The sequence below is a fragment of the Melospiza georgiana genome, chromosome 1 (genome assembly GCF_028018845.1).
Source record: "Melospiza georgiana isolate bMelGeo1 chromosome 1, bMelGeo1.pri, whole genome shotgun sequence".
NCBI lineage: Eukaryota > Metazoa > Chordata > Aves > Passeriformes > Passerellidae > Melospiza > Melospiza georgiana.
This window is the reverse complement of record NC_080430.1, coordinates 31,187,665-31,201,368: the sequence shown is the minus strand read 5'-3', so window position 1 is coordinate 31,201,368 and position 13,704 is coordinate 31,187,665. Positions and strand designations below refer to the sequence as shown.

Here is a 13,704-nt window from a genome sequence, read left to right as displayed (position 1 = left end):
GAGTGGTGTCGGGTGTGTGGGTGGGTACGTTCATGTGCGTTTCAAGGTTTTTTGCAGCATGTGTCCAGCGTTATCAGTGCGTGCGCTCAAGCTGATTCCTCTGGGCTCCGCCGGTGACGGCTCTGCCAAAGGTGTAGCTGCTGCAGGACAGCTTATCGTCCTCTCACGGGCAGCAGGAAGGAGTTTCAAACAAGTGCTATGAGATTGCCTGAACCGAAATGAGATTTACGAAGCTGCTTTTTACTGGAAAGATATTTGAACTCTGATTGAAGGGGATTTAGGGGGAATGAAGAGACGATTCCAACAGTTACTACTGGGAATGCAATATTGGGTCCCCTACAATGCTTACTTAGGCTAATGGAGGTCCTGTCATTCAGTTCCCACTGCGCTGGGATACAGGGTAAACATTCCCCGGTGACCCTCCGCATGCAGGTCCCCTCTTCAGGACATCATTAAAAGCATACATGCAGTTGCCTGACATCAATTGTCAGGCTGGCTCCCAGGGCTCAGAGATCCCGACAGAAAGGAGGAAAACAAGCCCAGTGGAGACCCGGCTCTGCTCCTGGGGGCTTTAAGGAGGCTGAAAATCGTTTTGCTGCGGGTGTGTAAGAAGACACAAAAGTGCTCAGCAGGTAAGAGCGGAGGGTTTTGCCAAGAAGGAACTGTCCTTGATCACTGTGACAGGATTGACTCTCTGGGGACTCCTCTCTCGGGAGCATCCACGCGTCCCCGAGGGGATTGCCTGTCTCCTCTCATCAGCATCACGGCGAGAAGTTTTACAGCCGCTCTTTCTAGTCCTGCTAATCCTGTTATCCGGGGGGTTATAAATATTAACGTCGCTGGGGCTGGGGATGGGGGACCCAAACAAGCCCTCTCAGAAGTAAGATGTCAGCCAGCCTTTTCCCAGCCCGCCAGCGCCCGGCGCTGCTGCATGCGCTGCACGGCAGAGCCCCGCAAGCGCCCTGCCCGGAGGGGCTGCTGGGCACCTCGGTGCTGGATTTCGTGGCCGACCTCTCCCTGGGCAGCCCCCAGGGAGCCCCCCGGGCTGGGGCGGGCCTGGGGCTCTGCGAGGTCACCACCGGGCCTCCCTTCGGGGACACAGTCCTGTCCCTTCGGGAAGGGATGGCCCGAGGTTTGCCCCTGGCTGCTTTCGGAAATGGAGATCCCGAAGACGAAGAAGAGGAAGAGGAAAGGATGCGCAGCGCTTCCCTCCTGGACAGACCTAGGAGAAAACGGGTCATCACCTACGCCCAGCGCCAGGCTGCCAACATACGCGAGAGGAAGAGGATGTTCAACCTCAACGAGGCGTTTGATCAGCTCAGGAAGAAGGTGCCCACCTTCGCCTACGAGAAGAGGCTCTCTCGGATAGAGACCTTGCGCCTGGCCATAGTGTACATCTCCTTCATGACTGAGCTCCTGGACGGATGCAGCAGGCAGGAAGCGAGCTAGGGAGCGCCGGGGCCAGGCGGGATGCGGCTGGGGCCGGGCATCAGCAGCGAGCAGGTGCCTCCCTCCTGGGGAAACAGATCTTTGTCTCTTGCCTCGGCTTCTCACACCGCAGCCGGGACCCTGCAGGTGTGGGATGCAAACCAGGAGTGTTTGGAGAAGCGTGCGCTGAGGCCGGCAGAAGTTGCGGAGAAGACGGATGGAGAGGCTCAGTGTGTTGCAGACTTGTTAATATTTATATTTTTTGTAAACGGAACGAGTTGGGGGAGGGGCGAGAATGAAGGTTCAAGGCTCCTTGGTTTGTGCTATGTTGCCTGATTGCTTTAATATCTTTCCAACTTGTTGCTTTGGAGAAAGACTGGGCCGGGGCAGTGGAGCCATTCCAAAGTGCAGAACGGGTTTCCAGCGGGTTCGGTTCCTGCCCAGCTGCCTGCCAGGGAAATCTCGGCCTGTGCATTTTAACCCAGCGCTTTCTGCCTTTTAAAAAATAAACAACAACTCCCTTTTCTTTGAAATCCAGTCTGCCAAGTCCACGCCGTGTGTCACGGGGCCAGGGAAGACGAACATCTGGATACAACCGCTTGTTGTCACGATTTTCTTCCCGGGAACGGCTCTGTCCTTGCGTGCGGGCGGCCAGCGCTGTCGCTGGCACCGGGCGGGAGCTGGCGCAGGAATGCCCGGCCCGGCATGGCACGGCCCGGTCCGGCCCGGCACGGCGGGGCGAGGTGAGGTGCGGGTGTCTGGGATGCTCCGCAGCCTTTCCGCCACCGGCGGGGCCAGCCTGGGAAGCCGTCTGCGCCCTCCTGAGAGAGAAAACTTGTGAGTTTGTGGGCTTTGGTTTTGGGGACGTCAAGCGGAGACGTCTTCTCTCCCACGGCGCATTCCCTTACAAACGCACGCACACGCACACACACGCACGCCACGTTTCATCTTTGCAAGGAATAAAAGTTATGAAATACATTCTGAAAAGCCGGAGCGAGAGGAAAGGGGAAAGCCCGAGTCGGGCAAAGCCCGGGACAGGGATGGGGTCCACCCCGGGGATCTCTGTCTAGCGTTCCCTACTGGAAAGCGGCGAGCTGCCGGGACAGCGGCGGCGGCGGGAGGCGGCCGTGACCGGGCTGGGAGCGGGGGCCAGGGTCTCTCCCAGGAGCCCATCAGACCCATCCTGCTGTGCTCTGCCCTCCCTCCCAGCTCGCCTCCCCGGGTCCCTCTGCTGCGGGCCCTTCCTTGGCTGCTGCTGGGAAGGAGCGGGATTTCTGCCCGCGTTGGCAGCGGACGGGCAGCGGCCAGCCCGCTCGGAGCCGCCCCGCTCGCACGGAACTGCCCGTTCAGGGCCGTGGGTCTGCGCGCCTCCACAGGACAGCTTTTGCCTCCATCATATAAAATTACAGTGATATCAGTAAAATCAAGATTTACCCTGGATTCAGGCTAGTATTCCTAGGATCCTGCGTCTCTTATTTCTTCTCTCGTGTTTTGTCAGCTCTGGGGTGATTCTTCTTCTTTTTCTCGTTCTGTTCACTTTAATGTTGTCATGAGAGATCTTTTATCCTGTATTAATACTCTAATATTCTTTCTCTTTTCACTTGTTTCCCTGGTTTCTTTTTCTACTTGTTTTTGTTGACCTCTCTGACTCCACACATTGCATCTGCTCTCCATTTGTCAAAATGCTTTTTTTTCCAAGAGGCAGTTGGATAGTTAGCGCAGCTGGATCCTTTCTAGGAACTGGGGGGTTTCACCTCCTCAGATGGTTTTGTGTTGTTTTGGGGTTTGTTTTCCTTCTTTTTTTTTTTTTTTTTCCTAAAAATAAAACGAAAGAAGGAACTACATATGAACAATGTTCCAAAATCAACAATAGCTCACATAACCCAATCTCACTTTAGTTACCATCATCTCAGGCAAAATGATGAAGACAAATTCTTTAAGGACAATGAAATATGCAATTTAATATTCACTTCTTACCACCATTTCTCTATGATCTCTCACAGTATGATTATATAACTTTTCACAATATTTCTTGCTCATATCATTGTATAAAATTAGAACTCTATAGCACATAGGGTCTTAAGTTAGGAGATTCGCAATGTAAACATGTCTGTAACAGATAATGCAAAAATTATTGGTTTTCATTTCTTGGTTTAATAACAAAACACTGGAATTTGTTCAAGATCCAAGTTTGGGGATTTTTTCATACTTGTGTTAGAGACTAGAGAAAAGCAGAAAGGATATGTTACATTTTATTTTTAAATACAAATGGATCTTGCATTATGAATCCTGATTTCTAAAGGATCACTGGAAATTTTGTAGCAATATGAACAGTAGTAACAGTCTTATACGAGCCACTGATGCTAAAAACATTGGAAATTAAAAATGAAGTTGTGGTATAAGCCAATGAACACAATATGTAAACAGCACAGAAAAAAACCCAAGATGCGTTTTGAGCTGCCCCTGAGCCACACATTGATTTATAAGACCTTAGAACCTGATGAAAAGGGCTTTTTTGTTTGGTTGGTTGATTGTTTTGTGCTTTTCCAAAACTGATGAAGATTTACTAAAAAAGCAGTCTAAATGCAATTTTTTCAAAGGAACTGCTGAAACTAAAGCATGTCCTTACATCCCTGAAGAGCTCAGTGAAACAGCAAGATGCCATACTGATCCATCCCTCAGCCCTCGGTGGATGTGTTGAAAGCGTAGTTGGAAGTTGGAAAGTTGGAAGTTTAGTCTGGTAAGAATATAAACCAATTATGGGAACATTGCAGACAAGCTTCTTGCTGGAGTGCAATCCCATCTCGCTGAAATAACAAAACTCTGGGGTCCTTTCTCCCCCAATCCTTGTCTCAGTCCAAGATAGCTGCATTCTAACCTGTGGAGCCGGTGCGGTGCTGCAGCCTGTCAAGCTTGGGAGGACAGTGAAACCCGAATTGGGACAGAGTGCAGAACGCTGCTAGCTCCAGCGAGGTTTGGATTTCACCCACTGCAGGGAAGAGCCTTCCTCCCCTCGCTCAGAATCCCGCTGCCACCAAGGCTGAGCGCAGCTCCTCGTCTCCCCAAAGCACAGTGCCATTATCACCGCATTAACAACAAAAACCCACAGTGTCAATTACTTCTGGGAAAAGATAATAAGGGGCTTTTTAAAGCCTTAGCGCTGTTTGATCATAGCCCATTTTTAGACCCTGGTCTGAGGCTGGTTTGTTTATGTTCTCCTTGGCCACCGAAGACCGACTTTTGGTAGAAATTCGAGTTCCCTTGAAGCTATCATGTTACAATTAGTATTCAGACATGTAAACCAAAAAAATAAGACTAAATGAAATCATATTTGAGAGACATTTCATAGCTTTCGAAGAGAAGTATAAATAATCAAATGATTTTGCAATCTCTAGTTAGATTGATCTTGTTTTACAGCTGCTGAACCTGAAAGGAGGTTTAAGGAAACTAGTGCTGGAAACAGAACAAAATATTATGATAGCACTGCAAACTTTTGAATCCACTCTCTGATCAGCTACTATGGCCCCATGATTGGTGTTTATTATCGCATTTGTCAGCATTTCATTATAAACACTCAAGTGTGGAGGGTTTATAACTCAGCTATAAAAATTCCCTCTAGGATGAAACTTGATAAGTGAAGTCTCAGTCCAACAATACTTTTTTTTTCTTTTACAAACTGTAAAATAAATTAGTTTTTGAAGTCATGGAGGTACCAAGCTAAAGTAATGGAAAAGTGGCTTTGATTTCTTTTTCAGATTGATGATTCTTCTCAGAAAGAATTACTAGATTATCCTACTGGTCCTTTCAATTAACTTGATCTTCCGATTTTTGGTGGGCTTCTTTTTTCTTTTTTTTTTTTTTTATTAAAATACCTAAAATGTGACTGTTGTGCATGCTGAGTCCCTGTTTTCACAGGAATCTGTTGTTTTACTAGGCTTGAATGCTACTAATCTGCAACAATGACAGCCAAGCTTTTCCTAGAAATACAAGAGAATAGTTACAAGGATTAATAGATGTGCTGGTTATGCTCTTTTTGTAATACAGTAAATTGGTGCTTTTCCTAAAAACTTGCTAAATAGAATCAGTTCAGATTATTTGCTCTTCAAATCTGCTCCATAAAAATGCTTGTTGTCAGATAGTGAGATGAACACTTGTCACTGCAATATATCCAGAATAAAAGAATTGACAGAATAAAAATATTCAATTGCAATTTCCTAGAATTTTAGATTTTCAAGAAGTGTAGCTCGGAAATTATGTTTTAAATTGTGTTTCATCCAAATTTTGCTTTTCCCCTTCTCTGTCCTAGTTTCAGCGATTACCTTTTTTTCTGGTTGGCACTGAAGTTTAAGCCTTTGAATTATTCACAGCTACTACTCACTCTGCTGATCACCAGTTCAGTGGTCCTTACATACCTGAAATTCCTATTTCTTCGAAGAAGTCAAAATAAGGGAGTAATTCTGTTACCTCTACTTTTGTAGTACAGCTTTCCACATTAATATATACTTGCAAGGACTGCAACATATTCAAATTATTGTGTGCATTATATTATCTTAGTGTGGCTTTTGCTGCTCTCTAAGGCTTCAGTGTCACAGTGGTGACACAGACCATGTCCTCCCATGCTGAGGGGTTTTGAATGGTTGCCACACAAAGGTGTTGCAGTGCAGAAGGACGGGCATCACTGTTGTCACACATGGCTTTATTTCAAACAGATAATCAGGCACGCTGATATTCTAGGCCTGTTCATATTTTTGTCTTAATTCTGCCATAATTTCAGAAGGAGAGATAAAGAGTATCCTGTTGGTTTAACTATCTCTCCTTAGCTCTGAAAGGAGAAGAAAGATAATAATTTTCCCTACGAGTTCCAGTTCCATCTTCTCTTACTCCAAGCCTTAGAGGGGATCAAGGACAAGAAGTACCTTTTATGATTTTCTACACAGCAGAGAGGGAATCTGTGAATGGAGAGTCTTCACCATAAACACATGCACTGAGTGAAGAAGTTGATTCAGTTGTTGATATTTATTGCTAGCATTGTTTATTTACTATGCAGTCCTTAACCTAGTTAATGATTCCAGCTTTTGAAATTTACAGTTATCAGAGGGAAGAGTGGTATATATAGATAACAAAGGATACAGGAATAGATATACCACAGTAACTACTATTACTGCTTGAACTTTTCAGGTTCATGTGTGGGATAGATGTTGTCTCTGATCTCACTAAAAGATAGTTTAGAAAAGATTTTCAAAGCAGCCAATGATTTATGATTTTTCATTATTTTATGTGGCCAAGATGAGGTATCATATAAAGATCCTGACGTCACTGCTGAAACAAAAGTTGCGACCTGAAGCCATTTCAGTGTTTCATGGTTAAATGGAAGTGCAGCTCCCCCAGTCCTTTTCATTTAGCTGTGGGTAGTGATTACAGTGAAATTATTGCTCATATCCAGTGTTGCTGGGAAACTATATTACACTTTACAGTACCCTGGGATTCCTACTCAAGCTATTAGGTCTTGGCAGGGCCACTTCCATGTGGAAATGTGTGTGAAGAAGGCACTGAGCCTTGTTCCTAGAGCCCTGCAGTGGGAAGGGGCCAAGTCATCCATCCTGGGTGTAGCCACAGCCAGGCTCTTGTACTGCCAAGGTGCATCCTTTGAAGGCCTTTTTAATAAATACCTACTTTATTCCTTTAACACTGTCAGGCCTCTGTTCTAGGTAGCCTCTGAAGGCATCACTCTTCCAAGGGGTGGTTTCTGGGGAAAGTGCCATCTGCACCCTAAAAAATATACCAAGAGACTAGAAATATAAAGAAAAGTTTCATTAAACAGAAACTTTTGCAAGTGAAAGGGAAGACTCAACAAAGCCTTGGCACCCTGCTCCAACCCTAGACCCGGTAGCTCTTTGAATTTGCCTTTTCACCCTCCACTGCTCTGCTCCTCTCCCTCCTGGCAAACAGAAGGCCCTTATACTACAAAGGATGTTTCCTTTAGAGCACATTTATTTGGGAAAAGAATGCAAAACCTGATAGAGCTAAATCCAGCCACAGCTCAGCAGATTTCATGTTGCAAGTGTACTATACTTTCTATTAAAGCTGGCGTCAGTGATCAATTTCTGCCATTCAGTCCACTCCGTGTGGTTGTATATTTTCTTAATGAGGATCTGAAATCAGCCTCTTTCACTCAACTGACAGTCTGCCAGAATTATGCCATCTTTCCAAATGCAGAGATCATATGATCCATCTGTTGTCTGCAGCCATGCAGGGGAAACATTTTCCAAAGAGAAATGTGGGTTGGTCCCAAAAGTATGTAATTATCTAAATGCTGAAGTGTTTCATATGTTTCAAGGTGCTCCTGGGCCTGGTCTTGGGCATTGAAGCTCCTATGAAGTCTTTGAGAATAACATACATATCTAAGTAATTGAGTTGCCAGGAAGTTTTCAGAGTACAGGCCGAAAATTTAAAATTATTTTTGAATAACTTTAAGCAGAATCAGATATTCAGGACTCAGCAACATCATCTGGGGACATTTGTGAGTACTTACAATCACTTTTTGTTGTTAATATTATCATATATGATACCAAATATAAAGAGCATTAAGTGACTATGCAGAAAAATGTTTTAATCTATTTTTATAATTATTTCATTATATGTTAGAGTACTGCAGTAACTCTGCAACATCATTGACTCACATAACTCTGCAAACTACCAGATGCGAAAGAAGTTGTGGGATGAAAAGTAACAGTAATGGAGGGGAAAAAAAAGGAAAATATGATTGAGAGACTGTAAAATGAAGGGCTATCTCAGATCTTTCTCTACCTTACATGAAGGCGTGTGGAATTCATTTCATATTACATCTGACTCAGTTTAAATTTTCTCTGCAGATATCTTGAGTATTGCCAAATATGATTAAATTGACAGTTTAGGCCCTCATCAGGTGCCGCCTCCTTGATGTACAGAACCCAAATTTTAATCATGAGCAAATGGAACTTTCTCTCAAGTACTGATAACTGTGCTCAAACTACTAAACCAGTCCTTGGTAAGATAGGCTTTCAGTCCTATAGATGTAAACACCTTTATCAGCCCCAAGGTGTTAAATTTGGAAACATCCACCTATTCATTGTTTTATTCTGTCAGCTGAACATGGGTTGACAACAGTACAAGTCAGTTCTCACTGTTACATGTTTCAGACATGCAGGAAAAAAATTATTTCAGAATCCCTTTTCAGATTACAACTCTCATACCTATGGACTGAGCCCCATTATGCTGAGGAAGTTTTGTGATGTTAACAGCATGGGGTTTGCCCTTGGAGAGAAATAAGTTCTACCAAAGCTATAGAGAGAACACACAACATTTGTCATACTTTAAAAATTTAAAATGTGCAGGCATATCTCCTGAAATACATAAACTGAACCAAGCCCAAAAATCCCCAAACAAACAAACCAAAACAAAACCAGATAAATTTCTCATCTTGTTTTTGAGAGTAGAAGAAACATGAATCTTTTGCATACTATTGACCAAATTATTTGAAGGATTCAGTGCATGAGCCAAATATTTGACTGGAGAGAATTTTGGTGTATAAGACCAGGTTTTTTTGCCTTCAAGCTGGAAAGACATGACAGCTACCTGAGAAGGAACCACAGAGGAAAAGTTCTAATGACAGTCACTTCAATTCTGCTTCACCTTACAGAACACAGTTCTTCTGAAGCCATGGGTCATTAAAAATATTTATTGTGAGGGTTTATGAATCACTTTCATGGCATATAAACACCAAATATCACCCCAAAGATGAAATGTGACCTCAGAGATGAAAAGAGAAGATTTTATGCACAAGGTATTTTCTTTTGCTGAAAACATCCAGAGACACATTTTGAAATGACACAAAGTCTTCCCAGAGGTTGGTAATGATCACCTTGCAGTAGCATGGTGGAAATGCAGGTGGCACCATGGAGGTTCTTTAGTGAATACCTAGTGGAAACACAAACCTATGTTTGCTGTGGTTTCTTTCCACTCCATGTATAATGCTACTACTGGCTGCACAGTGTTAATCTCTGGTGTCTGTATTGCAAATGGGGTGGTGCTTACTTGCATCATTTGTGGTGCCACAGTTGTTACTGGGGAGCTGCTAATCCATTCCCTTCAATCCTGATGCCCTTACAGCAGCACCTAATCCAGCATGGATTTCACATGCCATTTTCAAACGCTCTTGAGCAAAGTTTAATGGCAACTTTTTTGTCATATAATATTTTACTAACTTCTATGACTTAAGGAGCAGCAGAAATCATTTTTTCCTCAAGGAACAGTTTGGGAGGGATATGGCAAAGAAATACAATGCCTTCCATTCCCATAACCACAAAGAATGAAAAAGCATCTTCTACCTCTTCATAGCAGTGTAACTTGTTTCTGATACACATTAGATCAGTGGGAATTTGAAAGGCTGTTTCTCACAGTAATAGCTGAGTGACTGTATTGCCTTTTTTCCTCCTGTCTATATGCCTTTGGGTTGGCCCTTTACCCTTAATGTGAGCAATTATGAGCTGCTTCCTATCGTACATCTGATTTAGCTTTAAGAACTTAATTTCCCAATAGTGCATCTAATCTTTAAAGATGGTTATTTTTCTTTTTTTTGGATGAAATTTTCTACCCACAGTGAATTCTGTGAGGAAATGGCAGGACTTAGACAGTTAACCTGCCAGCTACACTAACAAATCAGATAGTTTGACATCTAGACCAGACTATTAGTTCCTGCAACGAACTGACAACATGAAACCACGGATGGAAGGATTTGGTGTTGCAAAAGTTTACCTGCCAAACTGGAGGCTGTGTTGTCCTCTCAGAAGAAACAGCCCATTCTGTGATGCACCCTCAATAAGGAGAATGTGGCAGCTGTTTCACTTTTTGCAGCAACATGACACAGTGTTATAGGAAAGAAAATACAGAGAGTTATCTTAGTTGATTGAAATGAAGCCAAATGACAGTGTGCCATACCACAGGCACTCAATTACATACGTTGAATGTAGATAAAGTTGTAGTTACCCATAATGGACTTTGGCCAAAAGACAACATCATGAATCTTTCCAAGACACTAAGGGATTTTCACTGACCAAAACTTTAACATGTTGGCAGATAACTGCTAGGTTGAAGGCCATTTGGGGATAAGAAAAATAGATCATAAATGTCACTGCAGATAGCATATGGCTGTAAGCCACTGAAATATAATTGATCAAACTTCTATCTGTTTGGAAGGAATGATGAACATTCTACTGTCAAATAACTCAGATTCAGCAAAAATTCCTGCAGACATATGTCATTCCAATTACTCAAGTCTCTGATACAGTGATTACAAGCAAGCAGAGCAGTAAGCTCTGTGAGGCTGTAGCTTGTTTTAATACTGGTTTCTTTTTTATCAAAATGGATGCTCTAAACACTATGCATTTTTGTAGAGAAAAGGATTACCAACTGAACAATAAAGTTCACTGTTTTCAATTAAAGCCCCTGCTATACTCCATTGAACATCCTCTACCTTCATGTTAATTTCAGCATCTGCTGTTGCCAAGAGCTGCATTAATCCTTTTGCAAAATGTGAAAAACAAAGTCTAACATTAGATCAGACATTAGAAAATACTGAGTTGCTCTAATATGAAGTGAGACAAAAACTTGAACATATTTTAGAATCAGAAGAGTGTTTTGGAATTAGGTCTCTACTCTGGCTTTGAAAATCTGGGCCATATCTTACTGCTTAGGGCCCAGTCCATATATGTCCTACTGAGCTCAAAGCATCCTTGCACTTACTAGGTCAGCAACAACATTTCTACTATGCAGAAAAATGTGGATGTTCTGAAGAATAAAAATTAATTATAACTTTATTGAAAATGATCATTGTTTTAATAGTGAAAAATTCCACAAGTTCAACTAAATATTAGAGAATAATGAGTGATGCTTTACTCCAAAGGCAGCCTTTCTTACATATCTCCTATTCTCTTAGGCTGGACCCATTATAATTTTTATTTTATTTAAAGTTTAATTGACCCTTTTTAAGACTTGATCCAAAGGCCACTGAAACAGTCTCCTTGACATCAAAGGACTTCGGACTGAGTCCTTAATGAATGTAAGCACAAATGTTCTAAAAGGAGAAACAAATATTTCTCTGCTTCTGACATGAACTATTTTTAGTGCTGCAAGGTCAGATAGTAGATTTTGGCATGAGAATGTTTGATATAGACACTTTTCAAGGCAGAAGCAGTGCCGTATTTTGCATAAATACAAGTACAGATGTTTGTTTGGAGGTCAGACTTCATAAATAGCCAAGTATGTACAAAGATACGTGAACAGTGAATGTGTTCTAATTTACTTTAACATATCAATGAACTACTACCTCTCTGGAAAATTGCCTTTGGAATTTGTAACTGAGATTTGTACTCTACATCACCTTCATTGTTGACCTACTATATGATCTTTGGTCAGAAAATAAAGCTAGGATGTGGACCAATGGACAGATCAGTCCTTTGTGAGCAAGGTAACCTAATCATCATCCTATATCATGGAGGAAGGAAAATGAGATTGGGGGTGTAAAATGAGGAGAAATTATGGATAGCAGATCTTTAGTTGATAGCCCATAGCTGATAGCCTATAGCACAAAACAATTATAATATATAATAACATTATATTCCTTTCTCCCCATGTAGAAAGGAATATGTAAACTTTGATGCATGCTCATTGCCTTTTCTGAGAGGAAATTCAGAGATGGAAATAAACCCCTTCTCCCTCAAAAGTTTTCTAGCTCTGAGTAGGTGTCTTTTGGAAGTAAGGTAACTGTGGAAAGAGTGAGGTGGGAGTCCATTTCTGTGAACATTTCCTCTCCAGGCTCACCTCCTCTGCATGGCTGCATTCATGGCCCATGTGGTCTATGGCCAGGAGGAGAAGATGGATGGGTTCCAGTTTGGGGACCTGGCATTCAATCAGCCTACCAAGGAAATAAAACCATTTCCTTTGCCCTGGAAATCATATGTGTATGTTGGGATGACCTTCCATGCTCTTCCCCTCATACCAGAATTTGCTGCCCATTTTGGATGTAAAAACCAGCCTATTATCCTGCCTACTGAATTTCTATGTTCATTTATGAATGATGAGTTATGGTTACTTCTTGCATGATCTCTTTTTCATTTTCATCTGAGAGATTCCAAGAGCACCTGAAATCCTAAAGGAGACCACATCCAGTAGGAAGCAGGGGTGGGGATTTTCCCCAGGGTTGCAGACATGGCTAACAGGGTGAAAGCCCACTTCCATGCTGGAATTCTGGCTCTATGGCTCTGATTCTAACTGCTTGAGCTGTGGGATATTTGAGTCCACCCATAAGAAGAAGGCTTTATGGAATGCTTTATCCATCACCAGTGCTGGAGGTGCATTCTCGCCCACCTTGGAAGAAAAAAGCAGAATTTGTGGCTAAAAGGGCCTGAAGTTTAATGGAGTTTCCTTGGGCCAAGTGTAGTGAGAGATTGAGTATATAGATTTGAGTAATGTGTGGGAGCAAGAAGAACACAAAAATAAATTATGTTGATATAGTTCGGGAAAGAAGGTAAAGATGGAAAAGAAAAAAAATCAAAGGAGCTGAAATAGCCAATAAGCTCCATTATTAATAAAAATAACTGTTATTCCCTGGAGTGTAGATAAGATTGTTTTACTAAGTGGTCTTTTCAGATTTAGATGTGAAACCACATAAACAAGACCCAGACCCATAATTAGGGGCAGAACTCCACCACAGCATTAGATATGTTGATCTCTTGTGATGGGAAGGATTGGTCTTGTCTAGAATACATGAGAGGATACCACTCAGGCTTGCACCGAGTACTTAGGATCTGCTTAAACAGCCCCATTTACAGCCAGGAATTATTTCTGGATCTGAATAAAAGATTTTATATAAAAACACGTGCTGAAAATAATCTGAGAACTTAATTTATTGGGAGACCTGTCTCCTGTGTGGGCTTGCTCTTTTGTCGATAGCGTACAGGTATTTCTCGGCCTTGCACAGGACCGAGGGCCGGGAGCAGGGGATGGATGCAGGAGATGCCGAGGGCCGGTGCGCGGGGGGCGCAGCGCTCCCTGCCGCCGGCCCAGGGGCGGGAGGGATGGGAGCCCTGGGAACACTGGGAGCACTGGGAGCACCGGGAACAACGCTGTCCCACCCTTTCGTGGCAGCAAGCTGCTGGGACTTCCACATGAACGGCCACACGACCTTAAAAATTAAATAACCATTGTAGCAATTTTGATAATGAAACTGCTCGTTTGAGG

At 42.9% G+C, this 13,704-nt stretch overlaps 1 protein-coding gene across 1 annotated transcript; it reads left to right on the top strand.

Moving 5' to 3' along the window:
• The first annotated feature begins 885 nt into the window (after positions 1–885).
• On the top strand, positions 886–1,449 carry FERD3L (Fer3 like bHLH transcription factor). Its single transcript, XM_058038660.1, has one exon. It carries the CDS (start codon positions 886–888, stop codon positions 1,447–1,449), a length of 564 nt encoding a protein of 187 aa, XP_057894643.1.
• Positions 1,450–13,704: the final 12,255 nt, after the last annotated feature.

What these genes read in the sequence shown, in the direction of transcription:
- FERD3L (XM_058038660.1), top strand. Translation starts at nt 886, where the DNA reads ATGTCAGCCAGCCTTTTCCCAGCCCGCCAGCGCCCGGCGCTGCTGCAT.